The sequence below is a fragment of the Phocoena sinus genome, chromosome X (genome assembly GCF_008692025.1).
Source record: "Phocoena sinus isolate mPhoSin1 chromosome X, mPhoSin1.pri, whole genome shotgun sequence".
In the NCBI taxonomy this organism is placed as follows: domain Eukaryota; kingdom Metazoa; phylum Chordata; class Mammalia; order Artiodactyla; family Phocoenidae; genus Phocoena; species Phocoena sinus.
In genome coordinates this window covers 1,673,544-1,701,409 of record NC_045784.1, presented here as the reverse complement: position 1 = coordinate 1,701,409, position 27,866 = coordinate 1,673,544, and the positions used below count along the sequence as shown (strand labels likewise).

At 46.7% G+C, this 27,866-nt stretch overlaps 1 protein-coding gene and 1 long non-coding RNA gene across 4 annotated transcripts; one reads left to right on the top strand and one right to left on the bottom strand.

The window, feature by feature from the left end:
* The first annotated feature begins 161 nt into the window (after positions 1–161).
* On the top strand, positions 162–22,877 carry ARSL (arylsulfatase L). 3 transcript variants are annotated; one of them, XM_032620373.1, is made up of 11 exons: positions 162–291; positions 4,871–4,915; positions 5,496–5,657; positions 6,949–7,070; positions 10,059–10,181; positions 11,789–12,212; positions 13,708–13,844; positions 14,947–15,081; positions 15,457–15,619; positions 17,838–17,959; positions 22,439–22,877. In XM_032620373.1, the coding sequence occupies exons 2-11, from the start codon at positions 4,893–4,895 to the stop codon at positions 22,792–22,794; spliced, it is 1,767 nt and encodes a 588-aa protein (XP_032476264.1). In that variant the 5' UTR covers positions 162–291; positions 4,871–4,892; the 3' UTR covers positions 22,795–22,877. The 3 variants fall into 3 exon arrangements, with proteins under 3 accessions (XP_032476264.1, XP_032476266.1, XP_032476265.1); XM_032620375.1 differs by lacking the exon at positions 5,496–5,657; XM_032620374.1 differs by lacking the exon at positions 10,059–10,181.
* LOC116747829 lies at positions 17,969–25,858 on the bottom strand. The gene is made up of 2 exons (XR_004348120.1): positions 25,770–25,858; positions 17,969–20,463 (listed from the first exon to the last, which is right to left on the bottom strand). It is a non-coding gene; the product is annotated as an uncharacterized LOC116747829 (long non-coding RNA).
* Between the last annotated feature and the right edge of the window lie 2,008 nt (positions 25,859–27,866).

Below are 27,866 nucleotides of genomic sequence, written 5' to 3'. Positions count from 1 at the left end.
AGCGTTACAGTTTGTAAATGAGAACAGAAGGGCTTCTGTAGAAACCCGAAAAGCGCAGACAACAGACGCCAGGGACTTCCCGGCCCCTTCTCTGGACAACCTAACTTTGTTTCCGTACGATCCTTGTCGCTCTGAAGAGCGAATCAGCCGGCACATGCGTGCACCGGAGAGACGTCCTTGACTCAGAGCCGAGATCGCGTCTCCTGGCAAGAGGACCCAGAGGGCTGGTCCCCCCGGAGAAGCAGCCGTTCGCTTACCTACAGCTGGCCTGGCCCAGAGACAGCCCTTCAGGTAACCAGCTTTTCTTGAGATGCTAGCGAGGCCGCTCCAGCCCAGCCAGCGACCCTTGGCAGCCTCCCTAAGTACGCGTGGCTGCAGGGCACACTGCAGCATCTGGCCGTATTTTAGAGGCAACTTTCTTAAAAATGGAAAGCAAAGATATGCATGTCAGATTTTTGCCTTGGGTGATTTCTACAAGGAATGCAGAATTTAGTTCAGAAAGAGAGCGAACGTAACTCCGCGAGATGCTAAGAGATTTTGGAGCATGTGGATTGGACGTTGAAGAGATGCTAAGATTAGAAACTGAACCGGGTTTGGGAACAGGGCTCAAGTGTAGTGGAGAAATGAGACTTGCTGCCTGGGCTCTGGAGGACAGCGGGGAACCAGGGGTTGTAATTCTTTCTCCCCTGGAAGAGCATCAAAGGCTACATTATGGGTAATACTTCATTGCAGGGCTTTCTTTCTCTTTTTCTGTATCTTTTTTGCTTTTAAATGGTCAAAGTATTTGACTTTTTTTTTTTTTTTGGTAAGTGTTCTTTTTTTTTTTTCTCAAATCTTTATCGGCGTATACTTGCTTTACAGTGTTGTGTTAGTTGCTGCTGTATAACAAAGTGAATCAGCTATACGTATACATATATCCCCATATCCCCTGCCTCTTGCATCTCCCTCCCACCTTCCCTACCCCACCCCTCTAGGTCGTCACAGAGCATGCAGCTGATCTCCTTGTGCTTATTGAGATATAATTAGCAGATAACATTGTGAGAGTTTGCTGTATACAAAGGGTCAGTTTGATAACATTTCTATGTTGCAATATGATTGCGACAATAGCGTTAGCTAACACTGCTGTCACCTCCCGTAGTTGCCATTGCTTTTTTGTGTTGAAAACAATTGAGATCTAGTCTCTTAGCAACTTTGACACTTCACATTACAGCAGTGTTGAGTGTAATCACTGTGGGTGGGTTAGCTCTCCAGAAAATATTCACCTACGTGTTGCAAGTTTGCATCCTTCAACATCCTCCCATTTCTCCCACCCCTCCCCCACCCCCCTGCAACCACCAGCCTACCCTCTGCTCTTTCTTTGTCTCTTTCTTATGGAAAGTTTTCTCTGGTAGCCAACGTGGAGAAAAGCATGCAGTGTTCTAAGGGATAAGATGCTGTGTTCATTGGAACAGAAGAATACGCTCTTTCTGTGTAGCTAAATATAGAGAGCCTATCACTGAAGAGGTAAACCAAAGATTTGATAAAACTAAACCTCGTATGACATTTCCACCATATGCTCAAGCAGCGTATGTACACTCAGCTCTAACCCACCAGTAGAACAAGTATAACCAGTCACATTCCCTAGAAAAGTCAGAAGCAGCCCATAATATGCTTTTTCTGGGGGGAAAAAAAAGATTAAAATAGATGTAAAGAAAACAATCATATCTACTTTATACTATATTATATATTTTTATATATCATTATTGTGTATTATATATTTTATATATACATGTATCTATACATACATATACATAAATGTATTTATTTCATATATAAATACATATAAATTAAAATGTTCATATAGACCTCCTGAGAGGTAAAGATTTGTAGCCAAAAATTGCAAAATGGAACAAACGAAAGGGTACGGCGAATGCCGACGGTATGAAACGAAAGCATTTCCAGCCTCCCCCCTCTGCTCAATTTGAGATGTGCCATCCAAACTGTCTACATGTTAAAACAGGTCTAGTAGGCAAAGTCCCTGGTGTTCTGTCCTCCCATCAGAGAGTGGAGTAGTTTCATCCACAGCATACATATTGTATGAGTCCAACTCCATGACATTCTGGAAAAGGTAAAATTATGGAGGCAGTAAAAGGATCAGTGGTTGCCAGGGGATAAGATGGGAAGAGGGATGAATAGGCAAAGCACAGAAGATATTTAGGGCAGTGAAACTACTCTATATGATACTCTAATGGGCGGGGGGGGGGGGGGCGGGGCGTGGTACATGGCATTGTACTTTGTCCACCCATGGGATGTATAACAGCAAGAAAGAACCCTAAAGCTAACTCTGTGCTTTGGATGATACAGAAAGCAAACAGACACAATCACCATGCAACAGGTCACCCACCTGTACACCAGTTACCAGAAGCAAAAAAGAGGCACCAAGCCAGGCAGCTCACACCTCACTAAGATCCTCCTTCGAAAGGAATAAAGTAAATAAACAGCCTGGGCCTTTGCACAGTCACGGTCCGTCTCACCAGGAGTGATGGGAACCCTCAGCCTTGATCGCAACTGAAAGCTTCCCCGCTACAGAGGCAGTGACCACAGAGAGCCATCCAAAGAAACCTGTCTGCGGGGTTTCTCGCTGCCCAAGCCCTGTCCCAGTTGCATGCAATGGTCATCCGGCTGACCACAGGTGCACTGCCCTGTCCTTGTGCTGAGGAGGGCGCAGCTTGGGGAGGTGTGAGAAAGCACCTGAATTGCAAGGGAGCTTGGAAGGAGCCACCTCTGTCCTGCAGGCAAGGGCTAATGTCCAGAGAACATGAAGCACCAGGAAATGTCAGTCTAGCTCAGAAGGAGAAGGGGGGAAGCACACTGGGGCATTTCTCCTTGGAGAAGGCCCTGCATATAGTGATCCACACCTCTGCACACACAGCCAGCCAGCAGCTAGTCTGCACCTTCCCAGGGGACAGCTTAGATGGAGAGGGTGTAACTCTGAAAGGCTGGATGCCCCCAGCTCGGAAGCTCGCCCACCATGTGAGCCAACTTCTCTTCAAACAACTCATGAGCAGAGCTTCTGGATCACTGCAAATCCATGCCAGGTCAAGGGCCACTGACCCCCAGAAGCCCCAAGTTGGCTTCCCTCATGTCTTCATGGTTCCTCATGGGCACAAACAGGCTGCCAGGGACCAGCATTTTTACTACACATAATGTTGCCCAGTCACCCATTGACATTCTACCTTTATTGGGTTTCCAGGGAAACAGAGCTAGAAAGTTAGCCCAAGGTCTGATTCTCATGCATCAAGGGACAGGATTGCCAGTTATCTGCGGAAAGCAGCTGTTGTCACCAGATGGCTTTGTAGACAAGTAAATATGTGTTCTTCCCCTTTCCTATGATTGTTTTCTAGGGACAGCAGCATACTCTCTTGACTCTTTTTTTTTTTTTTTTTCATTTAAAATATATTGGATAGGGCTTCCCTGGTGGCGCAGTGGTTGAGAGTCCACCTGTCGATGCAGGGGACACGGATTCGTGCCCCGGTCCGGGAAGATCCCACATGCCGCAGAGCAGCTGGGCCCGTGAGCCATGGCCGCTGAGCCTGCGCCTCCGGAGCCTGTGCTCCGCAACGGGAGAGGCCACAGCAGTGAGAGGCCCGCGTACCACAAAAAAAAAAAAAAAAAAAAATGGTTAAGATGGGAAATTTTGTTATATGTGTTTACCACAATCAAAAATTTTTTTAAATATGAATTGGAGATCATTTCATATCAATATTTTATCACTTAATTTTGCATTTTCCTTTATACTCCTGCCTTCTATATCAGGAATCAGGAATCTCTGGTCTGTTTGGCAAACTCTGCCTGTTTTTGGAAATCAAGTTTAATTGGAGGACAACAAGGGCCAGTCATCTGGGTTGTCCGTGGCCATTTCCATGCTATGACGGCAGAGAGAAGTAGTAGCGACAAGACCATCTGGGCAGAAAAGCCCAAAATATTTACCATCGGCTCTTGATAAACACATGTTCTACATTCTTTTTTATTTTGGCCACGCCTTGAGGCTTGCAGGACCTTAGTTCCCCGACCAGGGATTGAACCCCGGCCCCGGCAGTGAAAGTGTGCAGTCCAAACCACTGGACCGCCAGGGATTTCCCCACATTCTTTTTTTTTTTTTTTTAAAGTCACATCAGGACTCAAACGCAAAGGCAGACACCCCAAACCAGCTGGTTTTTCCAGCTCGTCAGGCTGGAGCAGAATTCCAACCAGGACGGAGCCACTCCAGCTCTGCCCACAGCCTATCTCCTATATTCTGCTCCCAGATACGTTATTTGCACATTGGCTCTGTTTCACCCAAGGGCCTATCTCAAGGGTGTTCACAGCTTCCTCAAGCTGAAACACGTTCCACTGGAACGGAACACCCACTTTGTCCAGAGCTTGTGCAAGTGAGAGCCGTGAACCATGACCTTGGTGAGGCCCCAGAATTCCAGAACCTTCAGCGGAAACGTGGCTTTGCTTACTTGCTCCATGTATGGGATTTAAGATCCATCTGGACCAAACATGGTTCCTGGCAGCCACTCCTGGATCTAGAACGCCTCGGGAACTTTCACCTACAGAGAGATACGTTTCTGTTCTGACAGAGTGCCTCAAAACCAGTCACACTCTGACCTAAGCTAGAGCTAACAAAGGCCACGTTCTACGTTCTAAAGACAGTGTTCAGCATTGGTAAAGCTTTTTGAGTAGGGAAGAACATTCATTCCTTGATGAGTTTTTAGTAGTTAAGATGTTATTGATAGCATCAGAGAGAATCCACGGTTCCCTTCTTGTTACAGACTTACTGTTTGACTTCCTGCATTAGTTCATTTCCTGCTGCCTGTGTTAATATCAACCTTTTTATCTCTTACAGGAAATACAAGGACAGAGAGGACATGTTACATCTGGAACACTCTTGGTAAGATAGGATTATGGGCGCTCGTTCATCTTCTAGGTCTGCCTCTGTGTTACCTCATGTCGCTTTCTCAGAATGCATTGATAGTAAACTGATCTTTCTAAATTAGTAATTGATCACTTCCCTCCTGAGGATTCACGATTAATATACATGTTCCATGCACCCTTTCCTGGGAGGTACTCCCCGGCAGCTACAGAAAGAATTCCACCTCACTCTTTCCGATGCAGCTGTGCGTCAAGGCTTGCCATGGGGCCGGTGTCTGGTTTTCCGGGAAGCCCGCAGCACAAATGCCATCAGATTCAGATTTCCATCTTTATTTCATGACGCTGCTGGGGATTGGGACACCATTGTCCTGCTGTTTATTTGTGTGCCCAGGGTGGCATCCACGAAAGGATGAGTTGTTTTTAACTTAAAAAAAAAAAGCAAGAAAGAGAGAGAAAAAATTCAAATGCCTGAGAGGTGTATTCAAACTCTTCTGAAATGGGATGATAATATCAAAGTCCCCTAAAATAGTGAAGCCAACTTCCCACTTACAGAAGTAGTGTAAATAAGGTGGAAAGCAGCATGAAGCCTTGTTGTGTAGCTTGTTTTTCAGGAGCTGGCTGGCTCTGACAGTCAGTGTGCTTCTGGATTTGAAGCCCTCAGCTTGCCGCAGTCTATCTGGTTCCCGTCCAAATATCCTTCTTCTGATGGCAGACGATCTCGGCATTGGAGATGTCGGCTGCTATGGCAACGACACCATAAGGCAAGGACCAGAGAATTGCTCATCTGACACCCCGGTGCAGAGGCCACCGATATCGCATCTGACTCTCGGTCTGTGCGATTCAAACTATAACAGAATTGTACACACATCATTTCTCTGAATGCCCTTAATCCCGCCTTCTTCCCACACCTGCACGAACGCCAGCTCACGTGCATCCTGTGTGTGAATAATCGCTTCACCGTTAAGTATGATCGCCATCAGCACAGTCTCTGGTAGCACAGGCACTACCCTGAAGCTGCATCTGAATCCCACCCTCACGTACCACCGACAGTGTGCTGGTGGCGTGGAGTCAAATCTTCCAGTTAGGGTTAGCGTGCCCGCACAGCTGTGCTTCAAATGCGTAACCGACAAGGACCTCCGTAGAGCACAGGGGGCTCTGCTCAATCCTCTGTAACGACCTAAATGGGAAAAGAATCTGAAACAGCATAGATACACGTCTGTGGATAGCTGAGTCACTGTGCCGCGCCCCTGAAACTAACGCAACGTGGGCCGCCAACTCCACGCTAATATAAAATAAAAAGTTAAAAAAAAAGAAGACTGTGTGTCCTAAGTGAGAAGTCACTCTGGACTGTCAATCCTGGATCTCTTTTCGTGTCTGCCTCAGCAACAGTAGTATATTGTGGAAACTTGGTAAATAATAATGCAGGGGATACTTCTTTGATGTTTCAGAAGACATTTGAAGTTTTTCCACTGCCTTTTTAAAAATTACTAATTGTTATTGGACTATAGTTGCTTTACAATGCTGTGTTAGTTTTTGCAGTATAACAAAGTGAGTCAGTTATATGTATACACACAGCCACTCTTTTTCGGATTCCCTTCCCATTTAGGTCACCACAGAGCATTGAGTAGAGTTCCCTGTGCTCTACAGTAGGTTCTCCTCAGTTACCTATTTTCTATATAGTAGTGTGTCTATGTCCATCCCATTCTCCTAATTCATCCCACCCGCCCAGTATCCATATGTTCGTTCTCAACGTCTGTGTCTCTATTTCTGCTTTGCAAAGAAGTTCATCTGTACCATTTTTCTAGATGCCACATAGAAAAGATATTATACGGTATTCGTTTTTCTCTTTCGGACTTACTTCACCCTGTATGACAGTCTCTAGGTCCATCCCCAGCTCTGCAAAGCCGTTGTCTTTTGTTCATTCCTAAGAACGCATGCATGTGTTAATTGGTGACTGCCAGGTTTTCTATTAAGTAGGATGTCACTATGCTTGTGGGAAAAGCCTCTGTGTTTGTGCGCTGAGGAATAAGCAGTTAACGTCTCCGTCTGTAGGACTCCGAACGTTGACCGCCTTGCCGCGGATGGCGTGATGCTCACCCAGCACATCGCCGCGGCTTCCGTGTGTACGCCAAGCAGAGCCGCTTTCCTAACCGGCAGATACCCTCTCCGATCAGGTTTGTCCTTCCTTCCGTCTGACCACACAGTGGGCAGGAACATGCTCTTTTTGACTAATCACGCGCAGATTCTCTGGTACAGTGGGAAGAGAACGCTCTAAGTCCCCCATCAGATTGGAGTCAGTAAGAGCTGTAGATAATGAGGTGACACTGGTAGGACCCGGTGCATCTGATTGGCTCCTGTGATGTGGATAACCATATAAGGCAGGCGTTGGCAAACTCTTTCTCTAAAGGGCAAGACATTAACTACGTTCATCTTTGTGGGCCATGTAGCCTGTGATACAGCTACACAGCTCTACTGTTGTAGCTTGAAAGCATCTACAGACCTTACGTACATAAATGAGCATGGCTGTGTTCTGATAAAACTTTATTTATGAACACAGAAATGTAAATCTCATATAGTTTCATATGTTATGAAACATACTACTTCTTATTTTTTCCCCAACCATTAAATAAAACGTACAAAACCATTCTCCACCTGCAGGGGTTATGCAGTCGGGTGGTAGGCAGCATTTGCCCCAGGGGGCATAGCTTTTCAACCCTTAGTACAACATACATAATAATCTACCCCGAGGGATATTAAGGGACCTAACAGGCATTATCATGACTCTGGTTGTGCAAAAGTTTAAGTAACCAAATATGTTGAATCTGAAGAAGAAGAGATAGGGGACTCCGAAGATTGTTTTCAAATCTCTGCCCGCCGCGTGGAAAAGGAATTTCTTTTGCTCTCTGTGGCCCCAAGAAAAAGACCTGAGACCTCGGAATGATTGTAAAGCGGGAAATACGTCGACAAAATATTCCTCCCCTTCCACCTCAGGGGCTCCAAAATCATCCTCTTTTGCATTAAAAGTCATGTAGATCTTTCGTTATAAAGTTCTGGGGTTTTTGTTTGGTCGGTTTTGGGTTTGGTTTTAGTTTTGTGTTTTGAGGGGTTTTTGGTTTGTTTTCTTTTGTTTCTTTGGCTTTTTTTGGCTTTTTTGTTTTCTTTTGTTGCTTGTTTTTGGGGGGTTTGGGGCTTTTTTGGTTTGGGTTTTTTTTGTTTGTTTTTCAGAGGGGTTTGGAGGGTTTTTTTTTCTCCCAATCTTCTATCTCCCTGGGGATTTGGGTAGAAAGTAGACTAAAAGTTTGAAAGTCTGTATAATGTCCTTCTGCCCTTTGACCCTGAAGCTGACTCCTGGGAGTAGGGACAGACTTCAGACCCTACATCAGCCAGAGTTCTCCAGAGAAATAGAACCAACAAGATCTATCTATCATCTATCTATCATGTATCTATCTATCTATCCATCTATCTTCTATCTATCATCTATCTATCCATCTATCTATCATCTATCTATCTACCTATCTATTGTCTATCATTTATCTATCATCTATCTATCTCTCATTTATTTATTCATCTATCATCTATCTATCTATATATCCATCTATCATCTATCATCTATCTATCTATCTATCATCTGTCTATCTATCTGTCCATCTACCATCTATCAATCTATCAGCTATTTATTTAGGATCTACCATCTCTGTCTCCTACTCTGTAAAGAGATTTATTTTAAGGAACTGGCTAGTGTGACTGTGTGGTTGGCAAGTCCAGAATCCTCAGGGCAGGACAGCAGGCCGGAGACGCAGGTGGGATCTGGTGTTGCAGTCTTGAAGCAGAATCCCTTCTGTGTCTGGAAACCTCAGCTTTTGTCCTGGAGACCTCCAACGGACTGGATGAGGCCACCCACCTGCACGGGGGTCACCTCCTTTAGTTGAAGTCGATTGATTGCAGACGTTAACCCAATCTACACAAGACTTTTCACAAAACACCATGGGCTAGTGTTTGCATGGCTGGGGACCGTAGCCTGGTCAAGTGGACCCATCAAAGTGACCCACAGAGACCCTCCTATATATAGTTCTCTGCAACCTGCTCAGGGAAGAATAAATCCTCGAAAACATAAGCTGAAACACCCCAACTTTCTTTGTCCTGACCAAGAACTATTTGGTTTTCACTAGCCTTCACTGAACCAGACGCATTCTTGAGGTTTTGGAAAATCTCAGAATTCTCCACATTTCCAAAGCATGATCACTGAGAACTTCATTCGCTCTTTGAACCAAGTGGATCCTCTCTGATCAGACTGAGCTGCAGTCATCAAAAAGGTCTAGGAGGCAAAGAGCATCTTCTGAATCATTGGTTCTCAACTGTACACTGCAGAGCTTTATAAAAATATTGAACCTACATTTTTAAATGATTGGGTAGAGGTCCTGGATCTATCAGGGTCAGGATGAATTATGTCCGTGGTTCCCTACCTTTTCAGCACATTAGAATCATTCGGGGGGACCTTTTAACCATTCCAAATTCCACCCCAGACCAACAAATATCACAGTCTCTGGCGTGATATGATAACCAGGTGTCAGGGTATTCTGGAAACCCCTCCCATGATTCCAATGTGCGGACCAGTTGGAGAAGTACTGGATTCTATCAAGAGTTTGGTGAACTCATAAAATCATTTTTTTTTTTTTTTTTTTTTTTTTTTTTTGCGGTACGCTGGCCTCTCACTGTTGTGGCCTCTCCTGTTGCGGAGCACAGGCTCTGGACATGCAGGCTCAGAGGCCATGGCTCACGGGCCCACGGCATATGGGATCTTCCCGGACCGGGGCATGAACCCGTGTCCCCTGCATCGGCAGGCGGACTCTCAACCACTGCGCCACCAGGGAAGCCCCCATAAAATCATTTTTAATTCTGTTTTCCTTTTCATTTAATTCTCTTTCGGCTTACAACCTTGACATAGCAGGACCGTAAGTCTTCTCGCTAACATTTTCGATTAATGAATCATCTCCTTTGCCGACAAAAATAAAACCCATGAGGCCAACCCACGTTGGAAGTAAATTTTCAACCGAATTCTGAATAATGGAGATTTCCACCAAATGTTCTAAGTTAAAGTGATAATAATGGTGATACAAATCGATGTCTGATTGTAACATTTCTTTGAAAACGATTGATCAAAGGTATGGTGTCCAGTAATGGTTACCGTGTTCTTCAGTGGACGGGCGTATCTGGAGGACTTCCACCAAATGAAACAACTTTTGCAAAAATATTGAAAGATAAAGGCTATGCCACTGGACTCATAGGTATGGACGTTTTCTAAGTATTAAGCACATTACTTTTTTTTAAACATCTTTATTAGAGTATAATTGCCTTACAATGGTATGTTAGTTTCTGCTGTGTAACAAAGTGAATCAGCTCTACGTATATGTATATCCCCGTATCTCCTCCCTCTTGTGTCTCCCTCCCACCCTCCCCATCCCACCCCTCTAGGTGGTCACAGAGCACCGAGCTGATCTCCCCGGAGCACATTACTTTTATAGGGAGGTTATAGTCAAGTAAGAAGTTTGGAAATGAAATAGTTGGGACACAGTGGGATTTCTCATTTCTTTTCTAATTTTACCAAATTACCAAACATTTTCATAATGCTGTTTTTCCCCATTTCCTGTCTAGAAACGTGACTACACAGCTTAGAACCTTCCTGTCTGCTTCCGTAAAGAGCAGAGGCTTATCTTTCTATACGTCCGCAAACCACTTACGTCATGTGTAGAATGCATTAAAATTAGGGACTGCAGTTTCTTGAAAGGGGACCAAGGAGTCATCATCATTATCACGTTATAGGAATAAGTTTTGCTAACAGTCTCCTTTGTTGATCAGAAAGAGCGAAGCTAACTCTTTAGCTCTTTGAATATAGAATCCAATAGGTTCGTGGATATATTGCTCGGGAAATCACATGAGGTTTTCTGGGTGACGGACACCATTGGGCTGCTGAGAAGGTACGCAGAGCGTATCAACACTCCGGCAGTGACAGCAGGGGAGCTAATCACCTTCCGCTGACTGAACACGACACAGGTGGGGTCTGCAAAACCTGTCACCCACCACCACCCTGACTGTGATTATAATGAATTAGCCAAAGGGACGGAGAATTCTAAAGTCAGGAAACCTTGTGCTCACGCTGCTCACATCAGATGGAGTTTTCTGGAGCCGTGTGACCACTGTGTGCCTTGATTATTGCTCTCCTGTAGACAGTCGCAAAGTCAGGTGGAGTCGACTGAATAAGGGTCACCAAAGAGAGCAGGTCCTAACTGCTGGAACCTGCAAATAGAACCTTACCTAGGGAAAAAGGGGCTTTGCAGATGTGATTCAGTGAAGGATCTTGACATGAGGAGATGATCCTGGATTATCCAGGTTTCCTTATATACAAGGACAAGGGTCCTTTCAAGAGGGAGACGGACACATATCTGACTACAAAGAGGAGATAGTGAGACCATTGAGGCAGAGACGGGAGGGACGCGGCCACGAGCCTGGGGACGCCTGAAGCCCCCAGAAGCTGGAAGAGGCGGGAAGGACCCTCCCCTGGAGCCTCTGGAGGGAGCACGGCCCTGCCCACTTGCCTTGATTTTGGACTTGCCCTCCAGAACTGTGAGAGCATAAATTCCTGTTGTTTCAAGCCACCAGTTTATGGTACTTTGTTCCAGCAGCACAGGAAATGCTGCTACACAAGGTCCTCATTCCCTTGAAGTGACCCGGCCAGGCTGTGGTACAAACAACAGCAGACACTACCCCCACCTCCTCTACATCCCCACCTCATCCCACCACCCAGCAGAGAGCCTAGAACTTGGCAAGCACACCATACCGACGCCCCCAGGGATGGTCGGACCGTTGTCACGTGTGCGTACTTCTTGCTTTTCAGGAAAATGGCATCTGGGTCTCAACTGTGAATCCTCCGATGATTACTGCCACCACCCGCTCAGCCATGGCTTTGACCATTTCTACGGAATGCCGTTTTCCATGATGGGAGACTGTGAGCCCGGGGAAATGTCTGAAAAGCGCGCAGGCTTGGAGCATAAACTCAACGTCTGCTCGCATGTCATGGCGTTGGCCGCCTTTACACTCACCGCTGGGAAACTCACTCGCCTGGTAGCGGGCTCCTGGACTCTGGTCATCTGCTCAGCCACTGTGGCCCTGCTGTGCCTTACGACCTCCTATTTCATGGGTGCCCTGATTGTTCACGCCGACTGCTTTCTGATGCGAAATCACGCCATCACCGAGCAGCCCATGTCCCTTCAAAGGACGACGGCTCTTATGCTCAAGGAGGTCTCATCCTTTGTCAAAAGGTGAGTATCAAAGGTGGCTTCAGGATGAAAATGAATTCGGAATCTGCTTCTTCCGGAATGGGTACTGGCGTGGTGAAACGGTCCCAGCTCAGAAAGACATTTTTTTGGTAAAATGGGGCATAAATGATGTTCCCTGGAACTCAACTGGATCCGTTGAAACAACTGACCAGTCAGCTGAAATTTGCTGCTGTTCCTTCTTATTTTAGAGCCAGACCAGGGAATTCCCTGGGGGTTCAGTGGTTAGGACTCTGAGCTCGCACCGCAGGGGGCACGGGTTCTATCCCTCGTCTGCAAACCACGTGGCATGGCTAAAAAAATAAAAAGAGCCAGTCCAATTCTTTGAGCACCCCTGGTTACCACAGGGGTGATATTTAATGAACATATGAAACTGAATCACCGGTAAGTTTTGCAATAAATTCTAAGTATTTTTAAAGCTCTACCATCAGGACCAAGTGGTCCTGTGGTTAACTTCAGCCTGGATGTAAATGTGAGTGACAGTGACAAAGAGACTTACCAGGCCAGACCAGGAGGGACACAATGAAAAGCTACACCAAACAGAGGCCATTTCGTGCTCCCCAGAGGGGTTCCAGAAAAGTGGGTGACTCCATGGAACCCCAGCTTACCTGGGTGGTGGTCATGTTCCGGAATATTCTTAGAGAGCTCTTGATGGAATTGCCAAATCTGGGTCAGGTGTGAAGCGAATACTTCGCTTTCAAATTAGAACAAACTAACCTGACGTGTCCTTGTTAAGTCTAAGAGCTTCACCTTTGCTTCTGTCCTTTAAGGGTGTAGATTAGACCATAAAAATCAGGTGAAGACAGGGGAAGGTGAGGAATTGTCTAGATTGGGGAGAATCAACTTGAGATTAATAACCCCATATACATCATTTTGAAAGTGGGTTTTTTCATAACTATTCCACATCCTAAACTTCATTGCATAAGAGCAGTTGTAAAGAAAACTGAATGTGCAAATCACTTATTCTTTCAGCTAAGTTGGAAATCGAAAAATATACCGAAATAACAATAAAATAAAAGTCAGACCAGATGGCATCCTGGTATTCTATTTTACTTTCAGTCATCCGAAGTCCATAGAGTTAGAAAACGATAATCAGGAAGAAAAAGACGTATAAAATCGGTGTGGAGGGACTTCCCTGGCGGTCCAGTGGTTAGGACTCTGCGCTTCCACTGCGGGGGGCACGGGTTCGATACCTGGTCGGGAAGCTGAGATCCCACGTGCCGTGGCACGGCCAAAAAATTAAAAAATTCGTGTGGACTTTTCAAAAGACTTTAGAAGGAGGAAAGTCATCACACTGAAGATTCTCAGACACGAACATCGCGCCGTGGAACAGATCTACGCATTTGCTGCTGGTGGGTAGAGCTGCACAGTCACGTATCTGAGTAAGGACGTGACAATGGAGATTTGTATTTAGCATCTGTGGGAGCTCAATCTCAGGTTGACCAAAAAATAACTCCCATCACATTGTATCTACTTTCAGAAACAAGCAAGGACCTTTCCTCCTCTTCGTGTCCTTTCTACATGTCCACACCCCTCTCATCACTACCGAGAACTTCCGAGGGAGGAGTCCCCATGGGCTGTACGGGGACAACACAGAAGAGATGGATTGGATGGTGGGTAGGTACCTTTTCCAGATGAGAAAGTGATGGTTCCTCGTCCAGAAACTGCAGGAGGGAAGGATGTAAAGAATGAGAAGACCAGGGCTTCCCTGGTGGCGCAGTGGTTGAGAGTCCGCCTGCCGATGCAGGGGACACGGGTTCGTGCCCCGGTCCGCGAAGATCCCACATGCCGCGGAGCGGCTGGGCCCGTGAGCCATGGTCACTGACCCTGCGCGTCCGGAGCCTGTGCTCCGCAACGGGAGAGGCCACAACAGTGAGAGGCCCGCGTACCGCAAAACAAACAAACAAAAAAAAATGCAGACCCGGTCAGACTGTATAAAAAAGCAACACCCAAACACCAAAGAAATACACTCGTTTTTTTTAAATCTGTAACTTTTAACCAACCACCTTCACCCATTTTTTCCCACCCCTCACCCTCACCTGCAGTAGCCACCAATCTGTTTTCTCTTTCTGTAGGTGTGGCTTTTTGGATCCCACATATAAGTGAGATCACACGGTATTTGTCTTTCTCTGTCTGACATATTGCACTGAGCATAATGCCCTCAGGGTCCATGCATGTTGCTGCAAATGGCATGATTTCCTCCTTTCTCAAGGCTGGATAACAGTCCGTTGAATGTATACAACACATCTTCTTTATCCATTCATCCATCGATGGACACTCGGGTTGCTTCCATGTATTGGCTATTGTAAATACTGCTGCTATGAACACGGGGGTACAGATATTTTTTATGTGACTCTAAGAAACTTAGAACTGCCACTGAAAACTATTCTTCATCCATGTACAAATGCCTTTGTCAGCGTCCTTCCCATCCTGTTCCCTATTTTTCTCTGTAATCTTCTTTCGCCTCATTTGTAAGGGTTCACGACATTGTCCTATGCAGCATGTACACTTGTAGCTTTCCTGAAACTTTTTGGAAACGGGATTGGGCACATACAAAGACATATGTCAATCTTAGATCAAGGATGCTTAGAAGAGCACAATTATATTACTGACTCCCATTAAGCTTTAACACTAAAGACTCATTTAATGAAGCGTTCCAAAAATTTGGTGCAAGAGTTTCTTCTATTTTGACTGGCACAAACGCATCTATTCTTTGCAGGGCAGATCCTTGATACTTTGGACACGGAAGGTTTGACCAATAGTACCCTCGTTTATTTTACGTCGGATCATGGGGGATCCTTAGAGGCTCAGTTTGGAAACAATCAATATGGTGGCTGGAATGGGATATATAAAGGTAAGGGTGAGACATTCCCAGATCCATGTGTACTGTCTTCATCTCTTCCCAATAATTCCCAACCCTTTCTCTGGAATGGGAGTTTACAAAGCAAAGTCACAAAAACCAAAGGAACCCAAATGATCGTTGTGGTCAACAGAATAATGTCCCCAAAGATATCCATGTCCTGACCCCCGTGTGGTGGAAAACCAACACCCAGAATAATAAATAAAACAAAATCTATGCTCTGCCAGGGAGGAACTAAATGTCATCATGTAATTAAAGAGGGAGGGAGAGAAAGAGAGATTTAAAAAAAAATGGAAAGGTTAAATCACCCAGGTAAGCAACCACTTTGGATTTTCAATCACATTCTTTCCTGTTCATGTTTAAACACAGGTGGCAAAGGCATGGGCGGCTGGGAAGGTGGGATCCGGGTCCCAGGGATACTCCGGTGGCCCGGGGTGCTGCCCGCTGGCCGCCTGATCCACGAGCCCACCAGCCTGATGGATGTCTTCCCCACCGTGGTCCAGCTGGGGGGTGGCCAGGTGCCCCATGACAGGTACAGAGCAGCCCAAAGAAGGTAGTTGCGTTTTGTGTAGAGCCAACATGTATGTCAAACATCACTGTCACTTTTGTTTGGCATAAAACATCCGTGAGATCAGTATCTGGAAAAACACTCATCATTCTCTGCTGGGGTCCAACGTCTGCTTCATTTTATGCACAAAATGTCCTTCTCAGTCTTAAGTGGAGCCATTTGATTATAAGGACGATTGTCACTGAAATGCATCGATGAATTTACTAACGATTCATCACAAGAGATTCCTTTTGATGTAGTGTGGTAGGGACTTTTCACGATCCCAGTTTTTCTTATTTTTAAAATTTATTTATTATTTTATTTATTTATTTTTGGCTGTGTTGGGTCTTCGTTGCTGCACGCAGGCTTTCTCTAGTTGTGGCCAGCGGGGGCTACTCTTCATTGCGGTGCATGGGCTTCTCATTGCGGTGGCCTCTCTTGTTGCGGAGCACGGGCTCTAGGCACGTGGGGTCAGCAGTTGTGGCTCGCGGGCTCAGTAGTTGTGGCTCGTGTGCTCAGTAGTTGTGGCTCGTGGGCTTAGTTGCTCCACGGCATGTGGGATCTTCCTGGACCAGGGCTCGAACCCGTGGCCCCTGCACTGGCAGGTGGATTCTTAACCACTGCACCACCAGGGAAGCCCGATTCCAGTTTTTCTTCCTTTAAAAATTATAGAAAATTTGGGAGGAATAGAAAGAAAATAAAATTAGTTCATAAACTTGACAACGTAGAGATGAATACATAATTAAGTTATATGATACTTATATATTATATATATTTAGATATATTATATATATATTTTATATATTTGTATAAAATAGTATATATATAGAGATATATATGTACATATCTATATATATTTAGACCCTTTATGCATGGACAAAAATTTTAATGGCTTTACAGTATTCTTTCAACTAACCTCTTACAGGTGGACTTTAGCCGTGTTCATTTTGAAAAAAAATCTGGCTTTGTCATTTTACTACCTGTCATAATTACCTTCTTAGTAAAAATCCCTGGAAGTTGAATTCCTGGGTCCAAGTGTATGGCCATTTACGAAATCTCTTGATACATTTTGTCAAATTGTTCCCTAGGAATTGCTACTGGCTGTATGTGAGAGTATCTGTTTTTAAAATAATAGAACTAAAATCACTTTAATTTATACATGTAATTTATTTATTATATATATAAACGACACATACAGTATGTGTGTATGCACATATACATATATGTGTGTTATCATTTCCAGTGCTTTATCAGCAGAGATGTTGAATATTACGTTCTCCTCTTTTCTCTTCTCTTACATTGAATATGATGTCTCTGGTTGATTTTTTTTTCCTCCTGATTGGCTGCTAATTTTTAACATTAACTTATAATATCTCATTTGTTTTAAAAATAAAAATTTGTCCGTCATGTATATCACAAATGTATTTTGCTAGAAGATAAAATTCAGCCATATATTGTTGCTTGGTTTTATTTCTATATACATTTATATATATTTATACACACATATGTAAACATATGTGTGTATGTGTATATGAATACACATGTTTGGAAGTGAAATGATATATATTGTGTATATTCATGGTGTATATATATATGTGCTATATGTATGGTGTATCTATGCGGTATGCATATATTTTATGTATATATGGTGGGTATATATATCACCTATCTATGGTATATGTATGTGGTATGTGTATATGTATAGATATTGTATATACAGTGTATATATAATATATAGTGTATATATTGAATATATAATACATATATTGTGTGTATATTATATATTGCATATATAGTGTATATATATGTCTATTTGTATATAATATATAATGTATATATTTTTATATAATGATGTATATTGCATATATACACTACATATGCATATATATTTCTTTTATTATATATATTTATGAAATGATTCCAGGTCTTGTTGAAGAATGCCGCATGTTCTATAACGACTTAAAGCTCCAATCCATATAGAACCAAGCAGGTGTTTCCATTTTGTTCAGCTATTTGTGCCTTCAGAATAAGGCTGGGGGGACCATTACTTCAGCCGAGCAAGCTGGACCTTCCAACATCTTTTAGCCGAAGGCGCTGTGTGCAGGCGGATGGGGTGCTGACTGCCCCGGGGCGGCCCTGGGCTTGTTAAGGCCACGCCCACCTTCAGCAGCCCCGCCCTGAGTCCCTGTGCTCCTGCCTGTAGGGTGATTGACGGCCGGGACCTGCTGCCCTTGCTCCTGGGGACAGCCCAGCACTCGGAGCACGAGTTCCTGATGCATTACTGCGAGAGCTTCCTGCACGCAGCCCGGTGGCACCAACGGAACAGTGAGTAGCCTGCCTGAAGGAGTCATGTCTTGGCCTCCGTTCGCATTTTCTGCTTCTTTGTGGCTTTTGCATGCCCGCGCGAGCTCCTTTATTTCCTTCTTGGCGGTGTTTTTCTTCCGACGCCGGCAACGTCCTTTCACTGTCGATGATCCTGTGGTGATCGGAAGGGAATTCTCTGGTCTAGGCTATGGCTATGGCTTTCCCGTCCCCCAGCCCCATGAGGTGAGGTGCAACTTTTATCATCACACACACACACTTGTACACACACAGGTGTTCCAACCTGATTCTAACCTTTCCAGTCTGTCCTCTTAATCTATATTTGCTTTCCATGTGTCTTAACTTCATGACACCATCTCACACCTGTTATATTAACGATAACTTTGTAAAACAAGCAGTAACATGTTTAGTGAATAACTTTTGCATCTCAAACTTTTCTGGGCTGTTTTGGCCCAACAGTCCTTTCAAAAGAATTGTAAAATCACTTGCAACTATTTTTTTTAACCCCACAGGAATATCAATATCCATTGTCTTCAACATATAAATGATTTTGGGGGGTAAAGTGGTATCTTTACAGTATCAAGTGTTCCCAGACTGAGGCATGTTATGTCTCTGCACTTCTTATTGAAAAGCTATTCGTTTTACCAAGCCCTTTACTCCCTTACCAAGTCATTTCATTGTATTTTAATTGCTTCCATATTTATAGCTGGATTCTCCATCATCGTCTGACTGGAGTTGCTTGAGGTTTTCTGTTTCTATGAATCTTTTTAAATCCAGCTCTTGGATTTACTAAACAACTGTATTTTAAAATTTTCTAACTGCTTGAGTTCTGCCTCTGCCTTGGTCTGTGGTAACAGACTTTCAGCTATTTGAGTTTCTTCTCTTTTCTTCATTTCTGTTTGCCTCTCTATTATTCTGCATTTCGCCCTGACATTTTCTCCCTTCTTTGTGGCTTTGCCTTAAGGACTTGGTTTTCTTCCAGGGTTTGGGAAGGCCTATAGCCCTCTTGCAATTCAACTCACTCTTTTTTCTTTATGCCTCAAAACCATTCTCTGGACATGTCCAGTTGTCTGAAACAAGAATAAAAGAACACCTTTTGGAATCCCCCTTATTTGAGGAAGTTACCAATAGATTTTTAAAAAACCTCCCTCCTTTTCCTGTCCATCCTTTCCAGTAGTATCATCATCTGGGATGATTTTTATTGCTACATTTTTGGGTTTTTAAGAATTACATATCATCGATTTCCTCTTTTAAGATTAAAAAACCACTTTCATTCGGGGACTTCCCCGGAAGCCCAGTGGTTAAGACTCCACGCTTCCACTGCAGAGGGGGACGGGTTCAATCCCTGGTTGGGGAACTCAGATTCTGCATACCAAACTTTCATTCAGTTACCTAGCACAATCTACAACTAGTTATGCTTACGGATAATTTTTATTGCTACATTTTTGCTTTTTTAAATTTACATACTATAGATTTCCCCTTTTACGATTTTTTAGAAAACTTTCATTCAACTGGACAGTTCAGTCTACCAGCATTTATGCTTAGGGATGATTTCTATTGCTACGCTTTTGATTTTTTTAAGTCACATATTATAGATTTCCCTTTTTAAGGTTTTTTTTTTAAACTTACCTTCAGTTCCATAGCCCAACCTTCAAGCACTGCTGTGAGTGGCACCGATACCTGGGATCAACGTTCATCCTCTTTTCCTTTACCCCGTGGCTGCCCCATTACTGAACCTCTCTTCTCTCAGTTATTGGGCAAATATCTCAATTTTTTTTTTCAAGGTAGATAGGGAGTGTGTGCTTTCTTTTTTTTTTTTTTTTAACGTTTTGTTTTTCGGCCGTGCCATGCGCCGTGTGGGATCTTAGTTCCCCAACCAGGGATCGAACCCACGCCCCCTGAATTGGGACCGTGGAGCCCTAACCACTGGACTGCCAGGGAAGTCCCCTGTTCCCACTTGCCATGTCTCTTCGACAGCCCCCTCACCGGCCTCCCCAGGTCCACTCTTCATCCCACTCCCATTGTCCACTTAGCCCTCCATGAAAACCTTTCCAGGACCACCCACCATACCGATTCCTCCCTGTAATGTGAGCCAGCCTCTCCCCTTCCCTGGGGCAAGAGCTCGGACCCTAGGAGCCCCCAGTCACCAAGCTGCATCAGAACTATGCCCTGTGATTCTAGGACCTGCAGTTACTGCCTCAGGGCCTTTGCACGACCCGTCCCTGCCATCGAGAACACGCTCGGAAGGCTGACCATCCTCCGTTCTTGACCTTCCCGTCCCGCATCCACTACTACCCCACCCTGCACCTTGCCCACACACACACCTACCCCACCCTGCACCTTGCACACACACACACCTCCACGTCCACCTTCCATCACCTGGACCGCTTGTATTTTCTTCCAGGCATTCGGCGCTCTTGGCAATCTTCTCGTTTCTGGTGTCTATTGACCGCTCTCTGGCCTGAGTCCCCTCCCTACGACTCTGTCTGTCTTCTCTCTGTACTCATCTGCTGAACAATGAAAACAATCACGGACATTGAATGAGTGTCCGCCCGACGCCAATGAACTCGTTTTACTCTGAAAACCCCAGCAGATGACAATTCCTGTCCCCAGTTCACAGGTGAGAAAACTGACACTTGTTAAGACAACAGGTCGCAGGGCTTCCCTGGGGGTCCTTTGGTTAAGGCTCCGCGCTCCCAATGCAGGGGGCCCGGAGTTCCATCCCTGGTCAGGGGACAAGACCCCACATGCCACAGCTAAGACCCAGCGCAGCCAAATAAATATCAAAAAACAAACAAAAAAAGACAGGTCACCATAAATGCTTCGAAGGGAACGGAAGCCAGTGTTCCCATAAACACCAAACCACAGTGGTGCCAGCCTGGGAACCAGGGCTCGGGCAGGGAAATCTGGTGGCTGTGGGGACAAAGGGAACGGGATGCCCGTCTGAGCATAGGTCTTGGCTGCATGGGGACCCCTGGTCTCATTCTGACTCTCCTGTCCAGGTCCCAGGAGCAGCCCCAGCCATGCCCCGTCTCCTTCCCTGGTCCTCCTACACCAGGATCCAAGGGAACCCTCCCGCCTGGTCCTGGAAGAGGCATGGCCACCAGAGTCCCTCTCACCGCCCTCTGGTTACACGTGTGGCTTCCCCAGACTTGCTGCCCTGCGAGGATGCCAGGAGATGCCAGAGGGAGAGTGGGGGCCTCCTTCCCCATGCAGCAGGAAGCCGCGGGGCTCAGGCTGGGCAGTCCTGGGTCTGACCCACGGCCGGGGGCAGTGCTGGTGTGAGGACAGCCTCAGTCTCTCCTTCCGTTTGGTCAAAATCGCTTCCTGAGGCTGAGCTAGGTCTGGTGCCAGCTGACCTCTAGGTAGTAAGTCTTCTCAGACGCTGGAGACGCTGTTACAGATGCGTGCTACTCTCTCCCTCCCTTCTTTCCCTCCTTCCTTCCTTCCCTCGTTCCTCCGTTCCCTCCTTTTCTTGGTGGAACCTTCACAGCTAGAGAGAAGCTCAGGAAAAACATCACTGAGAATTCACTTAGGAAACCACCGACCAGAGAAGTAATTCATTCTTTTTTGTAAACAGCTCTGTGGCGCTCTCATTCACCATCTTAACTCGGGCTGCCATAACAAAATACCATAGACCAGGGAGATTAAAATAATGCACACTTATTTCTCACAGTTCTAGAGGCTGGAAGTATGAGATCAAGGTGCCAGCATGGTCTGCTTCTAGGGAGGACTCTCTTCTGGGTCAGATTCGGCCACCTTCTCCCTGTGTCCTCATGTTGGGGAGAGAGAGCTCTGGCCTCTTTCTCTTCTTATAAGGACACGAATCCCATCCCGGGGGCCCCACCTTCACAACATCGTCTAACCCTAATCACCTCCCAAGGCTCTATCTCTTAATCCCATCACGTTGGAGCTCAAGGCTTCCACAGTGAATCCGGGGTTGAAGGGGTGGAGGACACACAAACATTCAGTCCATGACATTCACGTAACCATAAAATTCACCCTTTTCGAATGTAAAAATTGAGTGACATTTAGCACATTCACAAACATTACCGACATCTAGCTCTATAACATTTTCATCACCTCCAAAATGAAACTCCAAACCCATTAAATACTCACTCCCCAATCCCCCTCCCCCAGCCCCTGGTAACCATGAACCCACTTTCTGTGTCTGTGGATTTGCCTGTTCTGGACGTTTCCTATCAGTGGAATCACACACTGTGTGTCCTTCTGTGTCTGCTTCTCTCACTGAGCATCGTGTGTTCAAGGTCCATCCACGCGGCAGCCTGTGTCACAGCTTCGCTCCTTTTCGTGGCTGAGTCATATTCTAGTGGGTGGATGGCCCCCATGCTGTGTATCCATCCATCACTTGATGGACACTTGGGCTGATTCCAGCCCCTGGCACTTGTGAATCACCCAGCTCTCCAGCAAAGTGCCCTGTTTCTCCATGCCAACCCTCCCCAATTCTTGCCCTTCCTCCAGGAGGGGCAGTGTGGAAAGTCCACTACGTGACCCCGATGTTCCACCCAGACGGAGCCAGTGCCTGCTACGGGAGAGGGGTCTGCCCATGCTTTGGGGACAAAGTAGCCCATCATGACCCACCGTTGCTGTTTGACCTCTCGAGAGACCCTTCCGAGGCTCATGCCCTCACGCCAGACACGGAGTCCTCATTCCATCAGGTGATGGAGAGAATCACAAAGGCCGTGGAGGACCATCGCCGGACGCTCAGCCCGGTTCCACTGCAGCTGGACATGCCGGACAACATCTGGAAGCCGTGGCTCCAGCCCTGCTGTGGTCGGTTCCCCCTCTGCTGGTGCGATCGGGAAGCTGACCCATAATAGCCGCCCGCCCGAGAAAACTAGGTCCCTGCTCCCTAGAGATCTCCGTTGGGGTCAAAATAAAATGGCCTGAAGACAAGCTGTCTGCTTGTGTGGGGCTGAATCCTTTCACCAACTCTAAAGAGAAAGTGTTAACCGAATTCAGGTTCAGCTTCTCACCGCTCAGGAATACAATACTAAATTGGTACAAACGAACTTATGTACAAAACAGAAATAGAGTCACAGACATAGAAAACAATATTATTGTTACGAGCGGGCAAAGGGGGTGGAGGGATACATTGGGAGATTGGGATCAACATATACACATGACTACATATAAAATAGATAACTAATAAGGACCTGCTGTACAGCACAGGGAACCCTACTCAATACTCTGTAATAACCTATATGGGAAAAGAATTGGAAAAAGCGTGGATATACGTATATGTATAACTGACTCACTTTGCTGTACACCTGAAACTAACACGTAAATTAACTATACTCCAATTTAAAAAGTAAAGTTATTTAAAAAAAAGAATCAGGGCTTCCCTGGTGGCGCAGTGGTTGAGATTCCGCCTGCCAATGCGGGGGACACGGTGCGCCCCGGTCCGGGAAGATCCCACATGCCACTTAATAGGAGCTGTGCTCTGTCACCTCCCTCCCAGACCCATCCACACCCTTGTCCCTGATACTTTGAAGCCACTAGAGTCTTCGCATTCCTTAAAGTGAATTCAGACCCATAAGATCAAGGCCAGACCCCAGGACTGTTACCCGAAAACTGGGGTCGCTTCTTGGTGGGTGTGCAGCCAAAAGACACATCCAAGCCAAAATCAGGAGAAGGAAGGGTTTATTATTTGCGGCAAGTAGGGAGAACACAGGGTCCCTTTCCCAAAGCAGTGTTTCCCCGAACAGCAGAACTGGGGAAGCTTTCATCTCAGGGTACATGCATATTCATGGAGGGGGCGGGGAAACGCTTGGGTGATACATGCATATTCATGAAGGGGCTTGAGCAGGGGAGAATTCAGCATTGCACTGGGGCCAAGGTCCACAGAGTCTAAGCTTTAGTTGAGTTGAAGTCACAGGGTCAGAAAAGGTCAGTAACATCCTCCTCCTTTAGGTCCCGGTGGATCTGGTGGTTGAGGCTCCAGACTAATCACCACTGAAACAGAACTGGGAGGCTTCACCACTGGTTTGTTATCTTTGCTACTGTTCCTTCTCTTGCCTGATAACAGTTTGCTCTTTGGTTCCCTTAAGATCATTAATGATCATTAGAGAAGTGCAAATCAAAACTACAATGAGGTTATAACCTCACGGTCAGAATGGGCATCATCAAAAAATCTACAAACAATAAATGCTGGAGAAGGTGTGGAGGAAAGGGAGCCCTCCTGCACTGCTGGTGGGAATGTAAATTGATACAGCCACTATGGAGAATAGGATGGAGGGTCCTCGAGAAACTAAAAATAGAGCTACCATATGATCCAGCAATCCCACTCCTGGGCATATAGCCAGAGAAAACCATAATTCAAAAAGAGACATGTACCCCTCCCCTCAATGTTCATAGCAGCACCATTTACAATAGCCAAGACATGGAAGCAACCTAAATGTCTATCAACAGAAGAATGGATAAAGAAGATGTAGTTCATATATGCAATGTAATCTTACTCAGCCATAAAAAAGAACGAAATTGTGCTGTTTGCAGAGACATGGATGGACCTAGAGACTGTAATACAAAGTGAAGTAAGTCCCAAAGAGAAAAGCAAACGTGGCATCTAGAATAAAGATACAGATGAACTTATTTACAAAGCAGAAATAGAGACACAGACGTAGAGAACAAACGTATGGATACCAAGGGGGAAAGGGGGGTGTGGGATGAATTGGGAGATTGGGATGGACATATATACACTATTGATACTATGTATAAAATAGATAACTAATGAGAACCTGTTGTATATCACAGGGAGCTCCACTCAGTGCTCTCTGGTGACCTAAATGGGAAGGAAATCCAAAAAAGAGTGGATATATGTATACGTATAACTGATTCACTTTGCTGTACAGCAGAAACTAACACAACACTGTAAAGCAGCTATACTCCAATAAAAATTAATTTTTTAAAAAAATCATTCATTACTAAGACCTGTTCAAGGGCAAGCATAGTGGCCAGGCTTAGATCCCAAAATGGCTCAGGCCAAAAATGGCTTCTCTTATGTCAACAAAGCCATGCCGGGTTCCTTCTTACCTGCTTATGCAACCTCCCCCAAATAGTACTTCTCGGGGCAGCAGCTCCCTGGCCCCCACCCCTCTTTGCCATTCCAAAACCCTCAGGACAGCCTGTATTTTGTTTGGGTACTTGGCCCAAGTGTCCCCAGGGCTCCTGTTCTGCACAGTTTGGGGGAATCTTGACTGCCTCCAATGCAGAATTTCTTCAACGGATCAAATCTGGTCTCCACCCTTGCCAAACTCCATGCAAAGCTACTCCTGGGCTCCTGGCTTCCTGCCCCTCCCTCCAGGCCTCAATCGGTGTGGTATTTCCCCAGAAGTCCTCCACTGATAAAAGCGCCCGTAGAATCATCAATAACCCAGGACAAAGAGTGAAGCCATAAACAACACCCAAGAATGAATCCAGCTAAAGTCATCACCCCGTCAAAAACAAGCCAACAAAATCTACCCATGAAAAGGCAAAGGTCTCTGCTCCAAACAGAATCTCCAGCCCCATTTCTGTAAATGCCAACACCCCGTTACGCCCCAGGCTTTTGGTTAACACGGATTTCCAATCCCCATCTGGTAAACACTGACCACCAGGCAAACTCCCACCGGCCCGCAGACGCACACACAGAAAGCCGGCTGAGGGGCCAACGAGGCTAACACATTTAAACGCCTCTCCCCTTGGCCATAGAGTAGAAGTCTGGCATCCTGGACCCTCGTGAGCCTGGATTCACATCCTGGTGGCCAGCCTGCAGGAGGAAGACCGGGGGGGGGGGGGGGGGGGCGGTGCTCACCGTGCCCAGCCCCGGCCAGGATTAATCAGCTCCTTCCTGGCCCCAGTCTCCTGGGAGTGCCCGCCCCGAGAAAGCCACCCAGGAAAACCTGTTTAGCAGAGCAATTCCCCGGAGGCCCCAGGACTTTAAGCGGATTAGGGAGGGAGGGGCGCCACACCCCGGATCTCGTGGGCGGGCCCAGGACAAGGAGCGCTCGCGGCCAAGTCCTGCGCTCCGGGCTGCGCTCGGCCAGGGGACCCACGGCGCACACGGGACGCGCCGCACCCACCCCCAGGTGCGCGGGACCCTGCGCCCCGGTGCCTACTGGATCCTGGGGCTGGGGTCACGGGAGTCACCAAAAGGCAGCTGGAGGCCGGCTCTCTGGCCTGTACACCCGCGGGACGAAAGCGCTTGGGGACAGGCGGGCAGTGCGCCCCACAAAACGGTGGGCTGGGGGTGGCGAGGAGACCGGAAGGGAAAGGAACAAGAGAGGGCGGGCCGCGAAGAGGAAGGGGACCTGGCGAGCCACGCCCCGGCAGAGAGCGGCCCCGCCCCGCCCCGCCCCTCCCCCCGCTCTCCATACACTTCCGGTCCAACCCCCAGGTCCCCGCCCCTCCCCTCCCCCGCTCTTCATACACTTCCGGTCCAAACCCAGGTCCCCGCCCCTCCCCTCCCCCGTTCTCCATACACTTCCGGTCCAACCCCCAGGTCCTCTCCCCTCCCCTTCCCCCTCCCCCCGCTCTCCATACACTTCCGGTCCAACCCCCAGGTCCCCGCCCCCCCGGCGCGGCCTTGTCCCCTCCCACACTCACTAGGGCGCCACCCACTAGGCTCCCTCCTCCTGGCGGCCCCCCAGCGCGACCACCTCCTCCTTCCTGTATTCTCTTGCCACGCCCCCCCCACATCCATCCCGAGCGCCGGCGTGTCCCCTCCACCCCAAAACGAAGATGCACCCCTTCCTGCACTGGGACAGCCCCCCCACCTCCCCCGGAAGGGTGGCGGTGTTCCCCAAACCCTCCAGGATACGCGCCGTCCGCCCCTGGGCCCCCCCTCCCCTCTCTAGCTGTCCGGCCGCGACCCGTCCCCGGAGCGCAGCGGAGACGCGGGAAAGGCGCGCCCGTCCTGCAGTGAGAATTTACTTACACAGCGATGGGAAGGTGGAGGCCTGCATGCATTCAGTGAAATAAACCGAATTTGGGCCGACCAGGACCTTCCAAACCAAAATCTAGCGCGTTCAACTTTCCTGCGGCGCGTGGGATTAGCCAGTCTTTGGGACCAAAGGACTCAAAAGCTGGAGGCCGTCCTTTGTTAAATCCTAATATAGTGGAAAAATACACACACCTTCCCAGCAACCTGGTTTGAAAGGCCGACTTTTCATTCCAAGGGAGAGACGTTTATTTCTGCGTTTTTTGTTTTTTCTTTTCTGTCCAGGGATTCTTTGGCGGCTCTACTCACTGTGTGTTTGTTTCTGAGGACTTGAGAATTCAAAGCAGCGAATGCGTTTAAACCGAATATCCTACTGACAATGGCAGATGATCTTGGTATTGGGGACCTTGGTTGCTATGGGAACGACACACTGAGGAATCTATTCCTACGCTGATGGATCATTTGGGTTCTTTCCACTTTTTCGCTCTGAGCAATAATGCTGCTACGAACCTTCCTGTACAAATCTTTGTGTGGACACAGCTTGTTTCATGTCTCTTGGGTAGAAACCAGGAGTACAATGGCTGGTCCTAGGGTCCCAATATCTTGTTTTACATCAAGGAAACCCTTCCGTTGGAACATCATCTCCTAGCTTTTGACCAAAGCAAGCAACAATTTAGATCCAAGTCGACCCCTCTGTGGCCAGTGGGTTTGGACTGACCTTGAAAACCGCCAAGACGTTGGGTCTGACTGCCCAGCACCACCTGTAGAAAGAGCCTCTGTGATTTTGTCTGTAGTTTGTCTCTTTCTACCCCAAATGCAGGCACATTGGGAGCAGGGTCCAGGGGGGGGCGCCCTATAGCCAGCAAGGAGGTTCTCTTAATTTTTGGTATTTTTTTGGCCGCACAGTGCAGCTTGTGGGGTCTTAGTTCCCCGACCAGGGATCGAACCTGTGTCCCCTGCAGTGAAAGCACA

Excerpts from the sequence above, each read along its gene's own strand:
- ARSL (XM_032620373.1), top strand. The coding sequence starts at position 4,893 with ATGTTACATCTGGAACACTCTTG. Across the intron at positions 4,916-5,495 it reads TTACATCTGGAACACTCTTG|CTTGTTTTTCAGGAGCTGGC; the intron begins GTAAGATAGGAT and ends CTTGTTGTGTAG. Across the intron at positions 5,658-6,948 it reads TATGGCAACGACACCATAAG|GACTCCGAACGTTGACCGCC; the intron begins GCAAGGACCAGA and ends CTCCGTCTGTAG.